Source organism: Pseudorasbora parva, chromosome 20, assembly GCF_024679245.1.
Source record: "Pseudorasbora parva isolate DD20220531a chromosome 20, ASM2467924v1, whole genome shotgun sequence".
NCBI lineage: Eukaryota > Metazoa > Chordata > Actinopteri > Cypriniformes > Gobionidae > Pseudorasbora > Pseudorasbora parva.
This window is the reverse complement of record NC_090191.1, coordinates 14296945-14317471: the sequence shown is the minus strand read 5'-3', so window position 1 is coordinate 14317471 and position 20527 is coordinate 14296945. Positions and strand designations below refer to the sequence as shown.

The following is a 20527-nucleotide window of genomic DNA, read 5'->3' as shown; positions in this document are numbered from 1 at the left end:
CTAAACCATATGTAATAAGATCTTGTAATTGTATGTTTTGTATAATGCTTTGTAGTGTGTGTGTTTTTTCACTGTGCTGACACTGATTTAGTTTGGATTTATTTTTCTTCCTGTTAATTATTCTCATCTTAAACATGACAATTATATCTATACACACAGAAAAACTCCTGGTGAATGAACTGAGATCCATGTGACACTTATAAAGATGGCGTTTATTAAAGAGGAAAGTGAAGAAATGAAGACTGAAGAAGAAGAAACATTCAGAGTGAAACAAGAAGATACGGAGGAACAAACAGGTTGGTTTTAGTAGCTATGTCATTAAAACATTGTTAGGGGTTAACAGCTTATGACCCAGGACCAGTAGTGAAGAAATGAAGACAGAGTCAGGATTCCAATTAAATAAAAGAAAAATTTACTTAAGAATAGTTTGCAGTTTCAAAGCAGAAGCCAGCTTCAAGTCTCACAAGGAGTTCGTAGGCCGCGCTCCCTCTCTCACCGTCTCGTTGCTTCGCCCTATCGTACATACAATTGTCCCAACAGTTATACCGTTTTCAAGGTCTTATCCACGTCATTACTGCAATGTGGATGCTTCTGATTGGCTCAGAGACAATGCACAGTCATGGTAAATTTCCACTCGAGTCAGTTAATCTGATGCACGTTTCCACTGACGTGTCACTTGTTGATGCTCTCACCCAAAATTAGGCCCGTAGTGACCTTCCAGATCTGCAGCAGGCGCCAGCTTGCCCAGAACAACAAGTCCACCCATCTCTTAGGGTGCCCATTGAACACCATTCTGATCTGTAACATAGAATATTTCGCACATACACAGATACACAGTCTCTCCAAGGTTGGAGCTGATTAAGCTCCAGTTCTAACCAGTTCTTACCAAAACATACTGATAACATGTGCTTTCTTTTAGTGAGAGGGACAAACAATAGTACAGGCAATATTCATCTTGAGTCTTTAGTGTTTTAGTAAAAGGAAATATAAAAGGAATAAAACATAATAAATTAAATGAAAGACAAATCCATATTTCATATCTGGATCCGGGGCTAAGTGAGCAAACGCTGTTACTGCACTCCTGACATGTTAGGGGTGTGTGATTCCTCAAATCCAAACACACGCCCTTGTTGCCAGTGTTTAGTGACACATCACACATCTCTAGGCCAGACCCTCAGTCACTCCTCAGAGACCAAATACACACTTTAGAAAACAAGAAACTAAAACAAAATCATAACTGGATAGAATCCTTATAATAATATAGGATAAATATTGATTAAAGTTTTGATTATGAAGTTAATTAGGATATAAATATATACAGGTATATTGAAGCGGCAGTGGATTTCAGAATCCCCCCCTTCAACATCAACCTGTTTATGCACATTTTGAAGTATTGCATCAGAAATGAGTGACTGAAACGCCAGATTTCGCAAAATAAATTCCTCAATTTACAAAAAAGATTAAAGTTCTGAGATACACGAAAATACAATTGTTCCAGTTGGAACAAACACTACAAAGATATTATCAATTATTACACTGGTTACAGAATTATGTTACTGGTTACAAAATTATGAATGATCAAATCCCAGTTATTTACAAACAAACAGAAACATGTTTACTTTCACAAGCTTTGATTTTAATAGAGTATTTTTATTTTATTTATTATCTGTCTTTTTCCTGTGCCTTTATGGATACTTGACATAAATTGAATATACTTCGATTAGGGCTACACAATGAATTGAAATCAAACCGCAATTGCCTCTGGGAAATAGATCCTCTGAATAGCAAGCCCAAATCTAAGACTTTCTATGTACACAAAAGGCTAAATATGTGTTAGTAAGCACTTCTCCTTTGCCGAGATAATACATCCACTTCAAAGGTTTTTTCGCGGCTTGGTGGCGCCGACGGGCGGTAGTAATAACTCAGCGCTCGTTAAGAGTTGATCATGGTTGATTATGGTAAATACCCAGACCAAGATGCTAAATTCTTTCAAATGTAAACATGAGTTCACAATGGGAATTTGCATTAATCAAGTCCTATAGACCTGTACTGACAGCAGGAGGTAGAAAACAATTTGGCCAAAGACACACCACACCCATCACACATTAATCAAAATATCTCTAAAGTCTTAAAACATTGATTATCTTTTAGTTAACTTCTGTGTAGTGTTCATTTTGTCGCCTATTTTTAATTTAGTCTTAGTTTTGTGCTAAATGTCCTTGTTAGTTTTAGTCATATTTAGTCAGTCACATATCTTTTTTTATTTAGTCAAGTTTTAGTCGACTAAAAGTCTTGTAATTTTAATCTAGATTTAGTCAAGAGGAAATGTATCTTAGTCAAGTTTTAGTTAAAACATATTAGTCTTTTTTTTAAATAAATTATTTCTGGGATTATTTCTAATACCATTTCAGTCAAATAGTGTTTCACACATCTCAAATATTGGTTAAATGTGCATAATTACAGGACAAAATACACTTGATGAATGATTTTTGTTGAATGCAACTTTGCTAAATGTATTGATTTGGAGCAGTATCAATTCATATTGTACATATAAGGAAAAATAAGTTTCTATTTTAAACTTTTCTTGGGTTATATTTAGCTTATCTAGCTTATATTTGCTCATTAATTTAATATTCACTTGTTTGTGCTTATATAAGTATCATTGAAAATATTAGGATGTAAGTTATTAATATTTTAAATTACACATTTAAAGAAATCTAGTGTTTTGCACTTTGAGATTCTTCGGAATGAAAAGTGCATTGTAAATTAAATCTATTATTATTATTAGGGGTTCAAGCCTGAAGGGCTGAAACCCTATTGTTATTGTTAATTTTCCCATGATGCATCATTCTCCATCTAAAAATGATCGGGCAGACCAAACCGTAAGTCACAGAGACTTGAAACTTTCAGGGCTAGTGGTACTCACACCGACTACCTACGCCACCGAGGCACGCCCCGATCGGCCTGACGGGGGCGCTACAGCGAGCAAAAGTATGAAACGGCTAATAACTCCTTAACCGTTAGGCGTGGGCTCAAGTGTCTTATATCGTTGGAATCCTTGGCTCGGGACGGACAAAACGCATGCCTCGGATTGCCTCGTCACCCTGGGAAAAATTTCGGGAATTTTGGCATTTTCCAAAAACCTACTTTTGCGAACTAGTCCTAGGTTTTTGGCCCGACCGGAACCAAACCAGCGCAGCCAGATTCTCTGGAGTCTGAATGTCAATAATTATTTTTAAAAAAGTGCAAATTTGGGTTCACGGTCCCTAAGGGCCGCCAAAACGTTTGAGGTGGGAGGGGCCCCTTTTACTCAATTGGCTATTACTCGTCAACGGAACGAGATATTTTCACCAAACTCAGCACGCCTATGTAAGAGCTCACTCGGTGGCGCTATAGCAACTAAAAAGCTGTCAAAATGATGCATTTCTATGGAAAATCCCATTCAATGGCTGAGAGCGGCCCTCTTCCTGCCTGATTTGCATACAGCTTCACCAAATCAAGCGTGCGCATGCGTCACGTGATGCTAAAGAAGCTGGCAGACTTTAATGGTGCTTCAACTCTTATAAAGGGGAAAAATGCTCCATATTATTCTGTGCAAAACGACCTTTAAATGACCGAAAAAGGGTCTGCTCTGCGCAAAACTTCACCAAATCGGCTGAGGACGTGCGCCATATTATCCCAAAGAAGCGTGCAAACTTTTACGGAGATCGGGCCATCGGTAGAGGTTTTACAGTTTTAAAGGTTAAAAAAAGCACCACATTCGCATGATAAATGAGCTGAAAATATGAAAATCGACATTTTTCACCCCGATGGGCATGTCAAAACGCTTGATAAAGTTTTTGTAACCAGCAGCCCGGAAATCAAGTTCTCAGACCCTATCGTTGTTTTTTTATAGGCCTTTTAAGGCTCTTTTTATGCCCTTTTTATTAGGGGTTCAAGCCTGAAGGCTGAAACCCTATTGTTATTGTTAATTTTCCCATGATGCATCATTCTCCATCTAAAACTCATCAGGCAGACCAAACCGTAAGTCGCAGAGACTTGAAACTTTCAGGGCTGGTGGTACTCACACCGACTACCTACGCCACCGAGGCACGCCCCGATCGGCCTGACAGGGGCGCTACAGCGAGCAAAAGTACGAAACGGCTCATAACTCCTTAACCGTTAGGCGTGGGCTCAAGTGTCTTATGTCGTTGGAATCCTTGGCTCGGGACGGACAAAACGCATGCCTCGGATTGCCTCGCCCTTCAGGCGCCAATTTCGAGATATTTTGTTTTTTTTGAAATACCTACTTTTGTAAACTTCTCCCACATCTTTTCCCTGATTGGAACCAAACCACTGTAGAAATGTTCTTTGGAGGGAGACTTTTAATAATTATGAAAAAAATTCAATTGTCCAATTCTTAATCGCTAAGCGGAACCAAAATGTTCAACTGGTCGGGGGCCACTTTTACGAAAATGACTATAACTTGTGCATGGAAAGAGATATTTTCGCAAAAGTTGGGTCACATGTCTATGAGCTCATACTTCGGTCACTTGAAAAAAATTGCGATGATTGTCCACTTGGTGGCGCTATAACATGAAAAAAACACAAAAACGGCTATAACCACACGACCACTAGTCCGATTGACTTGAAAATTGGTGTGCGGTGTCTTGGCCCAAGCTACCATTTAGGTCTATGAGGACATTGGCGTATCTCAAAAAACATGACCGCCATAGGCCAATGAAATTTGAGCACCTATTATGTTTATGGCTCTGTAATCACGTGGTGTTGCACACATCCGCAAAATATTGCATATCATATAACAGATCTCCTCATGGTGAACAACTTTGCCTCTGGGGCCATTGCTGTCAATCAAATCGTTAATTAAATATTTGTAATTATGTTAAAAACCTACTTTTGTGAACTTGTCCCTGGTTTTTTGCCCGATCAGAACCAAACCAGTCTAGGACATTTCTTTGGACTCTTTAGATCAATAACTATCAAAAAAAGTTGAACTTTTGCATTTGAATGGCTATAACAGGGCCATTTCAAAAAGAGGTGTGGCAAAATACACTCAAAAGCCTATAAATCCTAAGGGAAAACTCAAAACTTCACGAAAATTGTTGGGTACATGTGGCATAACATGCTGATGAAGCATGCAATGTTTTTAAAGAGATCAGACAATAGGTAGCACTATAACTGAAAAAAACTTTAAAAACCATACATTTCCTACACTGAAAAACATTTGGAGTGACATTTACTTAAAAAAAGCTAGGCAACTTTTTCCACACAAAAAGCGCTTGTAATATTTACTCGGGGTATTCTAAGTAATATTTACTTACTAGAACCACTTATTTTTTATGTAAAATACACAAGTAAATTGTACTGGCAATACTCATCTATAGATTGTAAGTTTCACTCAGATTACCATTGCATCCAATTACAAACCCAAGTGAACATTGTTGATATTTCTGAGTTTTGCATGATGCCCCCAGAATGCATTATGGCAGGAAGCATGTCACCATTGTTGAGATTCTTAGGCTGAATCTTTATATCTGTGTGTGAGAAAAGCTTGCAGGAGTTCAAAGTGCTTAGTGTACAGTCTGTTATAAAACGTATTTAACTTTTCTGGTTAAAACTGTGATGGATCTTTTCTAGAATAAAACAAGGTTAATAGTATATTGCTCATACTCAGGTATAAGATTGGTGAATTAAGCCACTACACAATGATCATATTCTGATCATCAAGCGGCCAAAAGCATCTGATCGTGTTTTCTCTGCTTTTCTTGCCATAACAAACCCAGATACAGCAATGAGAGAAACATTAACATTAAAAAGTCATCAAACTGCCCAACTAAAGAAAACACTAATCGCCATAATGGTGACATAAAAAAAACTCTCTTAATTCTCAATAGGAGCTTATGTAGCTTTAGCTATCGTTATTGTGATTACAACTCACGTTCAGTTAAAAGTCAAAACTTATTGAGAATAAGTCAGCCACATAAAAAGCAACATCCCGAAATGACCATCTCTGCCACCACTGAACAAGTGGGATCTTTGCGAAAAATCTGTGCGCATTTTCAAATGCACTTTGCTTTTCAGATTTAACTTTACTTAATATTGTAGGTGCATGTGCTGTGACTATAAAACATTAAATATTATTTGTAAATATATGATAAAATTCCCTCTTTTTTTCTCAGTTAAGTTATTACATGAATGGACTGTACATTTTACCTAAGATATATAGTTCCAACTTAAACTTGATTTTACAATGTAGTAATTACATGAATTAATGTAATAGATTTTACCATACCACAAAGTCATTTTTATCAGTGTATGGTAAATTGCCTATATTGGCTGTAAATGGACTTTTCCATCTATTATTTCAGTATAAATAAACTTAATGTCTTTAATGCCTCTGTGCTTAAAAGGCCTTAAAAGCTTGAACCCCGCTAAATGCTGCTTGCAGCTTTAATTATTATTATTATTAATATATATGTCTAAATATTTATTGAAATGTAAAACCTTAAAATAAGTAAGTAGTTATGATCTGCAATACTTTGAGCAATTAGACTAGATACTAGATACACATTTTTATTAAAGAGCCATACAGGCACATTGTGGGTGATTATTTTTGTGAACACCAAAATTTTCATCTAATAAATGGAAAGAAATAAAACTTGTCTCCTCCCCTTTTTTCTGATCCGAAAAATGATCCGATCCGTGACTCGTAATCCGTAATGTGATCCGAACCATGAGTTTTGTGATCTGTTACACCACTACCTTCCAATGTGGAAAAAGACTGTTCTACAAACATAAACAGGAATATCAAAGTACAAACCTGATTCCAAAAAAGTTGGGACACTGTACAAATTGTGAACACAAAGGGAATGCAATCATTTACAAATCTCATAAACTTATATTTTATTCACAATAGAATATAGATAACATATAAAATGTTGAAAGTGAAACATTTTGAAACGGCGTGCCAAATCTTGGCTTATTTTGGATTTAATGAGAGCTACATATTCTAAAAAAAGTTGGGACAGGTAGCAATAAGTGGCCGGAAAAGTTAACTGTACATACAATGGGTACGGAAAGTATTCAGACCCCCTTAAATTTTTCATTCTTTGTCGTATTAATGTACACACAGCACCCCATATTGACAAAAAAAACCCCACAGAATTGTTGACATTTTTGCAGATTTATTTAAAAAGAAAAACTAAAATATCACATGGTCCTAAGTATTCAGACCCTTTGCTGTGACACTCGTATATTTAACTCAGGTGCTGTTAATTTATTCTGATCATCCTTGAGATGGTTCTATACCTGTATTTGAGTCCAGCTGTGTTTGATTATACTGATTGGAAGTTTGATTAGGAAAGCCACACACCAGTCTATATAAGAACTTACAGCTCACAGTGCATGTCAGAGCAAATGAGGTCAAAGGAACTGCCTGAATAGCTCAGAGACAGAATTGTGGCAAGGCTCAGATCTGGCCAATGTTACAAAAATATTCTGCTGCACTTAAGGTTCCTAAGAGCACAGTGGCCTTCATAATCCTAAAATGGAAGATATTTGGGGTGACCAGAAAACTTCCTAGAGCTGGCCGTCCAGCCAAACTGAGCTATCGGGGGAGAAGAGCCTTGGTGAGAGAGGTAAAGAAGAACCCAAAGATCACTGTGGCTGAGCTCCAGAGATGCAGTCAGGAAATGGGAGAAAGTTGTAGAAAGTCAACCATCACTGCAGCCCTCCACCAGTCTGGGATTTATGTGAGTGGCCAAACGGAAGCCTCTCTTCAGTGCAAGACACATGAAAGTCTGCATGGAGTTCACTAAAAAACACCTGAAGGGCTCCCAAGATGGTGAGAAATAAGATTCCCCTGTCTGATTAGACCAATATATAACTTTTTGGCCTTAATTTTAGGCTGTATGTGTGTAGAAAACCATGCACTGCTCATCAACTGTCCAATACAGTCCCAACAGTAAAGCATGGTGGTGGCAGCATCATGCTGTGGGGGTGTTTTTCAGCTGCAGAGACAGGACGACTAGTTACAATCGAGGGAAAGATGAATGCGGCCAAGTACAGGGTAGAAAACCTTCTCCAGAGTGCTCAAGACCTCAGACTGGGCCGATGGTTCACCTTCCAACAAGATAATGAAACTAAGCACACAGCTTAATTAATTAATGAAGGAGTGGCTTCACAACAACTCTGTGACTGTTTTTGAATGGCCCAGCCAGAGCCCTGACTTACACCCAATTAAGCATCTCTGGAGAAACCTGAAAATGGCTATCAACCAACGTTTACCATCCAACCTGACAGAACTGGAGAGGATCTGGAAGGAGGAATGGCAGAGGATCCCCAAATCCAGGTGTGAAAAACGTGTTGCATCTTTCCCAAACATTTGGCGCATCATAAAGAGGAAGATATGACAAAGAAGACTTAAGACAGTTAAGCAACTAGAAGCCTGTATCAGACATGAATGGGACAACATTCCTATTCGAGAAACTTGTCTCCTTAGTATATATAAAATAAGAGGGGATACTACACAGTGGTAAACATGGCATTGTACCAACTTTTTTGAGATGTGTTGATACCATGTAATTGAAAATCAACTTTTACCCTTAAAAGTATACATTTTCTCAGTTTAAACATTTAATATGGCATCAATGTTGTATTCTGAATAAAATATTGAAACTTCCAGATCATTGCATTCTGTTTTTGTTCACAATTTGTACAGTCTCCCAACTTTTTTGGAATCGGGTTTGTAGATGTAGCCATGATTGGATGACTAAAGCAGGTAATGTGTAACTTAAATATGCAAATTTTCTGTTATGATGGGGCCTACATCCTGACTGAAATTTTTGAAGTACTTTTTAGTTGAGAGAACAATAATTTTCTAATATTTTAAGTTATTTGGCAGATTTGATATCGGCCTATACCTGACTAGCTCTGGGTCAAACTGTTGTTTTTGTTTTTGTATGAGAGGGGTTTGGTAATTCCCAGCTTCAAAGTATTTGCGACATGTCATAAACAACGCTAAGAGTTAACAATATTGAGTTAGCTTAGTGAGTATTAAATGCAATGTCTAAATGTTTTGAATTGTCACTTTGTGACATTAAACTGGGATTGTCTTTTTTGCCTTAGATCTCATGGTACCGAAAGAGGAGAGCCAAGAGGACATTAAAAAGGGAGTCAAAGATATGTATGTGAAACATCATGATTTAATAACTGGAGAAAAATCCTCGAGTTGCTCACAGAATGAAAAGACTTTGTCACGAAAAAGAGCTCAAAATACAGAAACAATTAGTAAAATCACTTGTGAATATTGTGGAAAATGTTTCATAAAACATAACATTCAAATCCACATGAGAATTCACACTGGAGAGAAGCCATTTACTTGCCAGCAGTGTGGAAAGAGTTTCACTCAAAAAGGTAGTCTTAAATCCCACATGAGAGTTCACACTAAAGAGAGCCCATTCACCTGTGAACAATGTGGAAAGAGTTTCACTCAAAAAGGTAGTCTTAAATCCCACATAAGAGTTCACACTAAAGAGACCCCATTTACCTGCCAACAGTGTGGAAAAAGTTTCAGTCAAAAGGGAAGCCTTAAAGTCCACATGAGAATTCACACTGGAGAGAACCCCTACACCTGCCAACAGTGTGGAAAGAGTTTCATTCGAAAAGGAAATCTGAAAGTTCATATGAGAGTTCACACTGGAGAGAGCCCTTACACCTGCCAACAGTGTGGACAACGTTTCACTCAAAAAGGAAGCCTTAAAAATCATATGATAATTCACACTGGAGAGAACTCTTACACCTGCCAACAGTGTGGAAAGAGTTTCATTCGAAAAGGAAACCTAAAAGTCCATATGAGAGTTCACACTGGAGAGAGCCCTTACACCTGCCAACATTGTGGAAAACGTTTTTCTCAAAAAGGAACCCTTAACAGGCACATGAGAACTCACACTGGAGAGAAGCCTTACAAATGTCCCCAGTGTGAAAAGAGTTTTACACATAAAGGAACCCTTGTTTACCATATTTTAATTCACATGAGAAAGAAGCTGTTCATATGTGATCAGTGTGGAAAGTGTTTCAGATTTGCAGTAACCCTTAATAACCACATGAAGATTCACTCAAAAAATAATAGTTTTAAATGTCATCAGTGTGGAAGAAGTTTCACAGACAAGGAAGACCTTGAGAACCATGTAGAAATTCACATTGGAGAGAAGCCTTTCATGTGCCATCACTGTGGAAAGACTTTCAAAAACAATGCAAAGCTTAAGATTCACTTAAGAGTTCACACTGGAGAGAAGCCTTTTACCTGTCTTCAGTGTGGAAAAAGTTTCACGGTTAAAGGAAACCTTGACATTCACTCAAGGGTTCATACTGGAGAGAGGCCTTACAAGTGTCTTTGGTGCGAGAGGAATTTCAAATATCATAGAGACCTGAAATGCCATTTGCTTACTCATTCTAAAACCAAATTACAAAGATCTAAGTGTGACAAGAGGTTTAAGAATAAGAGCAATTTAAGAAATGACCTGCAAAGAGGAAAGCCATTTAATTGTGAGCAGTGTAAAAAGACATTCATTTTGCCGTTACACTTAAAGATACACTTGAAAAGTCACGCAGATGTGAGACCCTATTCTTGTTCTTTTTGTGGAAAGCATTTTAAATGGCCCAGCTATTTAAAATGGCACAATAAATTATCCATCTGTGTGAAATCAAAGTTAAGTCATTCATGCCGGAGATGAATGTGGACTAAATTGTATTTTATTTTTGTGAGGCTGTTCACATGACCTTTTAAATGTGGCCAAGATCATATACTCGTATAAACAGATGACGTTTGTTGATTTGTATGTACAGCTTTGTCTCCGTTATGATTAAATCACAGGACCAGATACCAGAAATTTCGCCAAGAGATCTCTAATTTATTTATTTTTTTATGTCAGACATAGTAAAGACATTGAAAAATCATTATTCATTCTAGCTGTTTCTGTTTCTCCATTCCTCTGTTCCTCTACCATTCTCCCTTCTTCATCATTGTTATCGTCTCCTTCTCCCGTTGTTGTCCCGTTGTCTTCTGGGCACTACTAAATTTGGATGTTATATAGAGGAACTCAGTAGGAAGAGATTTCCTTAGAAGGTAGAACATGCATCCTATGTTTAAAATAGAACGTACACTTCATGCTTACACATGCTGCACAATCCACTTTCCTTATAAAGAATAGTCAACGATACATCAGCAGAACTATATCCCAATGTATGCCACCTGTTACATGTTAGCACATTCCTGAATCAAATATACCTCACTCATGCCTCTCCTTGGGACACACGTACAAACCATAGACCGTAAAAAAATATGGACGACTCGACATCAACCGTTTCCGCTTGGCAGATTTGAAGCTTTCAGGCGGCCTGCACGACGCGGACATCTTGGGGCCGAGTCTGCACAGTAGCGATTTCGGGACCGGAGTTGCGCAGTAGAGCGCAGGAAGTAGAGCAGGAAGATATCAAAAGCCCGCCCACACTCTCGCAGATGCAGATCAATTAATTATGTTGGTGTGAAATAAACAGTTATGGAAATGTAGAAATTAAAGCTAAAGCTCCAATCTGCTCCCAAAAATTTTGAAAAAAGTCAGTTAGTGCCTCAGTGACAACTTCACTCGGAGAAGACGTCAATCTCAGCTGTCAATCATGACGTCACACCCCCCGTTTTTATAGCATCAAATAACTAAATAAAAATAAACTTATTTTAAAAACAAACACTTGAAATGAAATCATTGTGATGATAACTGCCTTCAGTGACAAACTAACTTTGGGGAAAAAATATTTAAAGTGTAATTTTATTATTTAGTTTGCCTCGCGTCCATTAGAAAACACAGAGGGGCGGCTATACTGGGACCGGTCACCGGGGGGCGATCGAGGCGCGAAAGCTTCAGTAAATGAGAGGGAGACTGCAGGCTTTGTACAAACAAACACAGTCTGACTTTACAGAATGCATTATACAAATGAATTATGAAAATAATGATAAAAAATAAAATAACATTAAATTTCTGTCTTCAATGTTCATAAAAGACTGCAATGTTCAGTGATTCGGCCATGTTAAATTCTTCTATTTTGGTTATTTCCTCTTTTTATACTTTGCCTTGATTTTGGTTTCTTTGTACATATGAATGACTGTGGAAATACCCTATCTCCTTTTGCTATAGTTTTTAATATTGAGCAGTTGTGGTAGACATCCTATAAGACTTTGAAATAAATATATTGGGGGAAAAACTGCATTGCTTTCAGAAGGAAATCAGAACTCTTCGTTTTTTTGTCAATCTATAGCCAGGGTCGTTAACTACTGCATTAGCATAGGGATGCATCGATTCAATACTAGTATAGGTATCGAGTCAGATACTGCCACTTTGCCGGATCAGCTATCAGACAGGACCAATCCATGTGACATCAGTTGGTTAATTAGAATCTATTGAAGCATCGAAAATACATTTTGGTCTAAAAATAACAAAAAACTACGACTTTATTCAGCGTTGTCTTCTCTTCCACATTTGTTTTGAAACCTCAAATGAAGATTCAAATGGTCATGAATCAGCGTTTTGATTCATGATTCGGATCGGCCATGTCACATGATTTCAGCAGTTTGACACGCAATCTAAATCATGAATCAATACGCTGATTCATGACCGTTTGAATCTTTATTTGAGGTTTGAAAACAAATGCGGAATAGAAGTCAATGCTGAATAAAGTTGTAGTTTTTGTTATTTTTGGGCCAAAATGTCTTTTCGATGCTTCAAGAGATTCTAACTAACAACTGATGTCACATATGGACTACTTTGATGATGTTTTTATTCCCTTTCTGGACATGGACAGTATAGTGTGCATACACTTAGATACGCTGTCGGACTAAATATAAAATATCTTAAACGGTGTGTTGAAGATGAACGGAGGTCTTATAGGTGTGGAACAACATAAGGGTGAGTCATTAATTTTTGGGTGAACTAACCTTTTAACCTTCCCCTACTCCCCACCAAATGTGTACATTTCATACATTTAAAAAAAATTAAATCTGGAGTTACTTTTGCTGCTGAATTATCCACTAACCCAGTTTATAATATACACAATCAGCCATATAATGACCTGTGACAGACAATATGACCACTGACAGGTAAAGTGAATAACTGATTATTGGGTGGGATATATTAAGCAGGAATGAATACGTTTACATGCTCCCTCATTATATGATTATAATACAATTTTGATAATATTGCGATTAGGCTTTACCTTATGTAAACGCAATACTTCAATCAAACTAATGCGTATGGTTACCACGATTATGAGCATAGTCACATTAAACTGACTGTGAAAATGTGTACCTTAAAATGTAATGTAAGTCGCTTTGGGTCTGCCAAATGCATTAATGTAACTATAAACTAGGTGGCGTAAGCAGGTTAATCACATTAAACATGGATGTTAAACACATTAATTGCATTACCATTCTGACCAAAGTGCGCATGTACCATGTGTTGTTCAAACAGCTTCATGAATGAACTTTGTGGCATTATTCTGAAGTTTTCTTATCTTCAAATCACTAAACTCTGTTAACACAACTCGCTGCGCAGTCTCTGCTCCATATCTTCATCTAGACGCCATAAAGAACACAACGGGAGCAGTATCTATCAAAAGTGCTACAAGAAAGGAACAGTGGTGATCTAGCAACAGGGTCATTAATGCTGGTGGGGAGCGAAGGCTGGCCTGTGTGGTCTAATTTAACAGGCGAGCTACTGTAGCTCAATTTGTTCAAGAAGTTAAGGGGTATTTCAGCACTGGGGAGATTAATGTATTTAAACTGGGTCATTAATGTAGTAGAAATGTGAAAATATTTTTTTGAATTTGGTGCCTTCTAGACTGAGAAAGGACAGAAAATGTATTTTTGTCTCATGGGGATTAAGACAACAATTCCCACAATGCTTTGCTGCCCTTTGAGGCCATATTCCCAAAGCCATGTTTGTATGGTTACAATATATTACTGAGCTCTTGTGGATTTAGCAATGGGGCAGTGTAGCCTCCATATGCATGTAACTGTGTACACATGTAAGAGATAACTAAGAAATTATCTTATATCCTGACTGCAAAACAACACAATAGGAGGCTATATGCACACCGACTGCAATGCGCTAGAAAGGGGACTTTTATTTTGGCGTGATATGACGTCACAAATCGGCGCCGCGCTGCTGCATCGGATGTAATTCGGCTGAAGAAAGGTTTGTATTTTAGATATTTAAACTGTAAATCGATACAAATGGTTCAGCAAACTTAATAATCATTTTACAAGAGATGTAAAATTAATAATCTATTGTTGAATGTAATGCTTTATCATAAAAGAACGTTTTTTGTTGATAAAACGCATCCGCAAATGGCACAACACATGCGGGTCTGTTATATCATGAATTGGTCACTGACCAGAACGGATGAGAGAAACAGAACTTTTGGAAACTCAGGAGTCATTTAAAACCAAATGCTGTGCATCATTCTGAAATGGGACACAGAGCTGTAAAGACGTGTAATAAAAAACATGTGTAATGAGAACTTTAGTAAGTTGACCAACGGCAAATGTTTCACAATACTGTAATCTGTTAATCTCTAAATCAATAAATACCAAATCTAAACCATATATGTAATATGAACTTCCTATGTAATTAGTATTTTGTGTTTCAGTTTTTTCAGTGTGCTGATACTGATCACAGATTCATTTTTCTTCCTGTTAATTATTCTCATTTTAAAATGACAATTATGTCTATACACAGAAAAACTCCTGGTGAAGGAACTGAGATCCACGTAACACTATTATAAAGATGTCGTTTATTAAAGAGGAGAGTGAAGAAATGAAGATTGAAGAAGAAGCATTCAGAGTGAAACAAGAAGATACTGAGGAACAAACAGGTTGGTTTCAGTCGCTATGTCATAAAAATATCACCCTGTTAATGCACAGTTTGAAGTATCGCATAGGAAATGAGTGATGGAAATGCCCAAAAAATTCCTTAAATTGTCCCTTAAATAAGCTTTTGAGGTAGTTTTGACTGAGAAAGATTAATAGATGAAAATACATTTGCTGAATAAATTCTGATGTAGCGAACATTAAACCCACATGGTTAATCATCTGTTTCCCCTGAACGTGAAGTAGCCTAAACAAAACGCATCTTTTAAACATTAAACTCAATCCCTACTTCTGAATAGAAAACACTGAAAACCATATTTTTTTAAATAAATTAATTATGCAACAGTTTCTAATAACTTGAAACTGTAACATGTAGGTGATAAACTTTAAACTTGTCTGTAAGTGTGTGCCCTTTACTTCTGGAAGTACTAGCTTTTTAAAGGAAATAATCTTGAAAAACTGTGGCAGTGGAAACGGTCATCTAAAATGTTAATTTGAAAAATAAATGCTGTGAATGCTGTTTTACCACATGCATTTTTGAGAATTAGTAGCTTATGGCTTATCTCTGCTTTGCTTTTTTGCTTAACTGCATGTTTTCTTCGCTTTATCACTTTATTAAAAGCAAGCAAAACAAACAGAAAAATGTCTATTTTGCGATATGCCAGACCCAACAATGCAGAAGATCCAAAGGCCACTATCAGAGAAGCCTGGGCTCTCATAACACCTGTATGTCGGCCGCACACATCGTCCTCTGAGAAATACGAAAATATAATTGTTCCAGCTGGAACAAACACAACAGAGAAATTATGAATTATTACACCAATTATTACACCAATAAATCAAATTATGATTTATCAAGTCCCAGTTTTTTACAAACAAACAGAAAATGTTTTACATTCATGAGCTATGATTTTATTCAAGTATTTATTTGATTTCATGTTTCATTTGTCTTTTCCATGTCTTTATTGAAACTGGACTTGTGCATCTACAAATGTCAACTCGAACAACTTGTATAACTCCTCTTTTCTGTCCATGTGCTCCTGCTGAAAGGGAAACAGGGCATCTATTACATTTTTGTACATTAAAAAAAAGCCTTAATGAAGATGTTTTGTTCAGTCTTTAAGCCTTCTATTTTGTAAAATAAGACAGACTGATCTCATGAAATGGCGTATGTATGACACGCCAATTCGTATGCCATTTTGGCGTGCTATAAAGACGCATAATCGCTTTTTAGCGTGTTTATCAACGCCGTTTCTTTCTACCCCCCTACACTGCCCCTACCCCTAAACCTACCCATCTCACACACACACAGCCGCTAAACCTACCCATCACAAGAAACATTCTGCATTTTTACATTATCAAAAAAACATAATTTAGTATGTTTATAAATCCATTTACCTTGTGGACACACACATATTCAGACACATTTTGAATGCGTAACTCAAACTCTTCCCTAAACCTACCCATTTGTGTATTATAAAAAACAGGCTAACAGGCAGATACGACTGCAGGCACAATTTATTCAGAAAGTACAAATACTCCAACTGTTCCGAGGCCAAACGATTGATTTGTGTGAAGAAAATCCCCAAAAGCGATCAGTAACATCGAGTCCATCCGCCAAAGATTAATACATTTCAAATATTGCCGAAACATTTCAACGACTAAAACATTAAGATCAACTCTGTTCTTCACATGGAGATATCGTCTGACTTCAGAAGACTTGGAATGCAACATGAGTTAATACTTTTATACTATTTTTGGTCCGTTTTTGCAATAAATACATGTGACTGTACATTTATTTGCCTGTTACGTGTTTTATATTGTTGAGAGTGGGTAGGTTTAGGGTAGGAGTGGAGTTAGTTGCTCCAAAATATAAAATTAGGCTATAAATATTAATTCTGTCAGATCAGGTTGGCAGAATCACACGGCATAGACATACACGCCGAATCACATGGCGTAGACATACAAGCGGAGATGATGGTTCGCTTAGGCGTAGACATACACGCGGAATCACACGGCGTACACATACAAGCGGATAGCTCAATGCGTATAGATAACGCGCCACTTGCCTTTAGAAAGTATGTTTACGCAAAGTCATGATGTCATGTTGAATAAGACCACAACAAAGGCATTTAAAGAAATAAATAATCAGGTGGGTCGGGTCAACATCAACAGGTAACAAAAAGAGTAATCTGTCAAGGAAAGAATTAGGACATAGCAAGAAGACACAGCTGTCAGCCTGTGTCACAAGGAGAGGAACAAAAAAGAAACGGGCAGACACAGCAACAAACAGACACATCCTAGGATGTAACAATAATTCAGTTAGAAGTGATGATCAGATTTGGCTGACATAATTGTATTTATTTGAACTATTAAAATTTTAACCTAATAGATCTTATTTATTGACCTTCCAAGGTGGAAGAAGGCTGTTCTACGAACATAAACTGATGAGTTAATATCAAAATTAGAAAACAGGGCAACAGTACGTTAATCTGTTTTGTGTTTTTTTTTATGGTCAATGTTTTTCATGGGAAACATACAAGGAGAAAAGTAGAGGAGCTAATACAGAGCCATGTGGTGCCCCATACTTTTTGTTTAATGAGATGTCTTTTTATTTACACAAGCATTAGCATGGTTCAGGCCCTATCTATCTGACCACTACCACTTTGTTTGTTCACAAATGGCAACATAAAGCTCAAGTTATGCAAGATAATGTTGTGGTCTATGTTGACAAAATATCTAATAGCACTAAAATATAGATGAAGCTATGATTGTATGCCTAAAGCAGGTCATTTGTAACTTAAATGGGCACAATTTCTCTGTTATGATTATGTAATTGACTGAAATTCTGACTGAAATTCTTGAATTACTTTTAAGTTGGGAGAACAACATTTTTTTAATATTTTAGACACAATTGGCAGATTTGAGATTTTTCTATACCTGACTAGTTCTGGGTCAAACAGTATTTTTTATTTATGAGAGAAAGTTGGTAATTCCCAGCTTGAAAGTACATTTCATAAACAAAGCTAAGATTTAACACTATTGAGAAGAGTTAGCTTAGTGAGTATTGAATGCATTGTCTAAATATTTTGAATTGTATCACTTTGTGACATTAAACTGGGATTATTTGTCTCTTTTGCCTTAGATCTCATGGTACCGAAAGAGGAGAGTCAAGAGGACATTAAAAAGGAAGTCAAAGATCTGTATGTGAAACATCATGATTTAATAACTGGAGAAAAATCCTCGAGTTGCTCACAGAATGGAAAGACTTTGTCACGAAAAAGAGCTCAAAATACAGACACTTTTAGTAATATCAATTGTGAATATTGTGGAAAATGTTTCATAAAACATAAAAACCTTCAAATCCACATGAGAATTCACACTGGAGAGAAGCCATTTACTTGCCAGCAGTGTGGAAAGAGTTTCACTCAAAAAGGTAGTCTTAAATCCCACATGAGAGTTCACACTAAAGAGAGCCCATTCACTTGTGAACAATGTGGAAAGAGTTTCACTCAAAAAGGAAACCTGAAAATCCATATGAGAATTCACTTTAAAGAGACCCCATTCACCTGCCAACAGTGTGGAAAAAGTTTCACTCAAAAAGGAAGCCTTAAAGATCACATGAGAATTCACACTGGAGAGAACCCCTACACCTGCCAACAGTGTGGAAAGAGTTTCATTCGAAAAGGAAATCTGAAAGTTCATATGAGAGTTCACACTGGAGAGAGCCCTTACACCTGCCAACAGTGTGGAAAAAGTTTCTCTCAAAAAGCAAGCCTTACCTGCCACACAAGAATTCACACTGGAGAAAAGCCTTACAAATGTCCCCAGTGTGAAAAGAGTTTTACACATAAAGGAACCCTTACTAACCATATGTCAATTCACACTGGAGAGAAGCCGTTTGGATGTGATCAGTGTGGGAAAAGTTTTAGATTTCCAATTATCCTTAATAACCACATGAAGATTCACTCAAAAGAGAACTGTCTTAAATGTCATCAATGTGGAAGAATTTTCACAGACAAGAAGCACCTTAAGAATCATGTAGAAACTCACTCTGGAGAGAAGCCTTTCATGTGCCATCACTGTGGAAAGACTTTCAAAAACAATGCAAACCTTGAGATTCACTTAAGAGTTCACACTGGAGAGAAGCCTTTTACCTGTCTTCAGTGTGGAAAGAGTTTCACGGTTAAAGGAAACCTTGACATTCACTCAAGGGTTCATACTGGAGAGAGGCCTTACAAGTGTCTTTGGTGCGAGAGGAATTTCAAATATCATAGAGACCTGAAATGCCATTTGCTTACTCATTCTAAAAGCAAATTACAAAGATCTAAGTGTGACAAGAGGTTTAAGAAAAAGAAAAAATTAAGAAAAGACCTGCAAGGAGGAAAGCCATTTAATTGTGAGCAGTGTAAAAAGACATTCATTTTGCCGTTACATTTAAAGATACACTTGAAAAGTCACGCAGATGTGAGACCCTATTCTTGTTCTTTTTGTGGAAAGCATTTTAAATGGCCCAGCTATTTAAAATGGCACCAGAAATCATCCATCTGTGTGAAATTAAAGCCATGATGATGAATGTGGACCAAATTGTATTTTTTCCCCTCTCAAGTATGTTTGTGTGTTTTTGTGAAGCTGTTCACATGACCTTTTTTAAATGTGGGCCATATCATATTCTGTTCTGAACAGTAGGGGCTGTCAACGAATATTCTAAATTCAAATATATATTCGAACAGTAAAAAAAAAAACCTAATATTTAAATTAAAGAAAAAAACGGCTGGGGTAGGTAGCACCTCAGGCTTCAGGGACAGGAGTCGCACTGTCAGGCGCTGCTGAACGTTAACGAGTCTTACATTGGAAGATGGCAGAAAGTGCATAGCCCAACTTGACCGCAACAAAGAAAGCGATTTTAACCCTCCATAATCTAAAAAGCCATGTCTGGAATTACTTTGGATTGTGGTCGGTAGAAGGTAAAATTGTTGAGCTGCGAGAAAGTTTTATGCAAGCTATGTAAGATACAGTTAGCATACCATGCCTCATTTTATTTAACGTTAAACAGAAACATTACTAAAGTGCAGGCTACAATATATATTGCATGAATAAAGGATAAATGCACTGCTTTCACTGGTTTGATTATTTACCGTTTCATCATGGAAAAGTTCCATGTTTACCACAGCACAGCTTGCTCAGAGCGTTCAATGAAGCCTGCTATATTTGGGACAAGAGTCGTGACCTTAAAGGAACTGCATGTAAGAAATATTTCAATTAATCATAAATTGGCCCTGATATGTCACTAGACATTAAGAAATCATGTTAATTTCAAATACTTATATCACTGACAACAGTAGTCCGGCCAGGATATTGTCATTTAAAAGTTGTTGTTGCAGCCCTCAACTGATGTTGATGTTGACATGTTGTGTTATGGCCTGAAGCTCCGCCCTCCACCTATCAACCAATCATGAAGTCAGTAGTGTTTCGGCATGCGAGTTGCCAGCTCTGTTCTAGTTACCACAGCTGCAGCTACAAACGTTGCTGCTGTAACCTGCAGCCTATCTGGCAACCTCGAGTCAGGGGGGAGAAGGAGAGGGGATAGTGATTGCAGTACCAGTT

General features: G+C 37.2%; 2 protein-coding genes across 3 annotated transcripts; both read left to right on the top strand.

Moving 5' to 3' along the window:
• The first annotated feature begins 159 nt into the window (after positions 1-159).
• Positions 160-11864, top strand: LOC137049687 (zinc finger protein 226-like). The gene is made up of 2 exons (XM_067428294.1): positions 160-296; positions 9127-11864. Exons 1-2 carry the CDS (start codon positions 206-208, stop codon positions 10731-10733), a joined length of 1698 nt encoding a protein of 565 aa, XP_067284395.1. The 5' UTR covers positions 160-205; the 3' UTR covers positions 10734-11864.
• On the top strand, positions 180-19593 carry LOC137049692 (oocyte zinc finger protein XlCOF6-like). 2 transcript variants are annotated; one of them, XM_067428302.1, is made up of 3 exons: positions 180-296; positions 14790-14925; positions 18066-19593. In XM_067428302.1, the coding sequence occupies exons 2-3, from the start codon at positions 14838-14840 to the stop codon at positions 19487-19489; spliced, it is 1512 nt and encodes a 503-aa protein (XP_067284403.1). In that variant the 5' UTR covers positions 180-296; positions 14790-14837; the 3' UTR covers positions 19490-19593. The 2 variants fall into 2 exon arrangements, with proteins under 2 accessions (XP_067284403.1, XP_067284402.1); XM_067428301.1 differs by lacking the exon at positions 180-296 and adding an exon at positions 13779-14246.
• The last annotated feature ends 934 nt before the right edge of the window (positions 19594-20527 follow it).

Bases quoted from the DNA above. Each gene is read 5' to 3' on its own strand.
- LOC137049687 (XM_067428294.1), top strand. From the start codon at position 206: ATGGCGTTTATTAAAGAGGAAAGTGAAGAAATGAAGACTGAAGAAGAA. The intron at 297-9,126 runs GTTGGTTTTAGT...TTTTTGCCTTAG, and splicing joins AGATACGGAGGAACAAACAG to ATCTCATGGTACCGAAAGAG.
- LOC137049692 (XM_067428302.1), top strand. From the start codon at position 14,838: ATGTCGTTTATTAAAGAGGAGAGTGAAGAAATGAAGATTGAAGAAGAA. The intron at 14,926-18,065 runs GTTGGTTTCAGT...CTTTTGCCTTAG, and splicing joins AGATACTGAGGAACAAACAG to ATCTCATGGTACCGAAAGAG.